The sequence below is a fragment of the Myotis brandtii genome, unplaced genomic scaffold (assembly GCF_000412655.1).
Source record: "Myotis brandtii unplaced genomic scaffold, ASM41265v1 scaffold1833, whole genome shotgun sequence".
Taxonomy (NCBI): Eukaryota; Metazoa; Chordata; class Mammalia; order Chiroptera; family Vespertilionidae; genus Myotis; species Myotis brandtii.
In genome coordinates this window covers 60,810-61,206 of record NW_005356807.1, presented here as the reverse complement: position 1 = coordinate 61,206, position 397 = coordinate 60,810, and the positions used below count along the sequence as shown (strand labels likewise).

Below are 397 nucleotides of genomic sequence, written 5' to 3'. Positions count from 1 at the left end.
AACCCGGGACCCTTCAGTCCACAGGCCGACGCTCTATCCACTGAGCCACACTGGCGTGATTTTTTTTTTTTTTCATAGAGAGAATGGAAAGGGAGGGGGAGAGACAGAGAGAGAGAAACATTGATACGAGAGGGACACATCGATTGGTTGCCTCCTGCACGCGCCCAGCCTGAGCCCGGGGATCAAGCCTGCAACCCGGGTACACGCTCCGGACCGGAATTGAACCCGGGACCCTTCAGTCCGAGGCCCGGCGCCCCACCCACTGAGCCACACGGTTGTATCTTGCAGGTTGAACGGGAAGGAACACAGCGTGTTCACAGGTGTCACCATCATCCAGTGCTCCTGCCGAGGTACCCGGCCGGCTCCACCCCTCCCCAGGCTCAGGGCGGGGCCCGGG

The 397-nt window shown here is 61.0% G+C and overlaps 1 protein-coding gene across 1 annotated transcript in view; it reads left to right on the top strand.

Moving 5' to 3' along the window:
* Positions 1–397, top strand: part of ASMTL (acetylserotonin O-methyltransferase-like) — a 49,926-nt gene that overhangs the window by 15,091 nt on the left and 34,438 nt on the right. Inside the window, exon 3 of the mRNA XM_014537840.1 lies at positions 234–350. Coding sequence (XP_014393326.1) covers positions 234–350 — 117 coding nt within the window. The remainder of the gene's footprint in view (positions 1–233; positions 351–397) is intronic.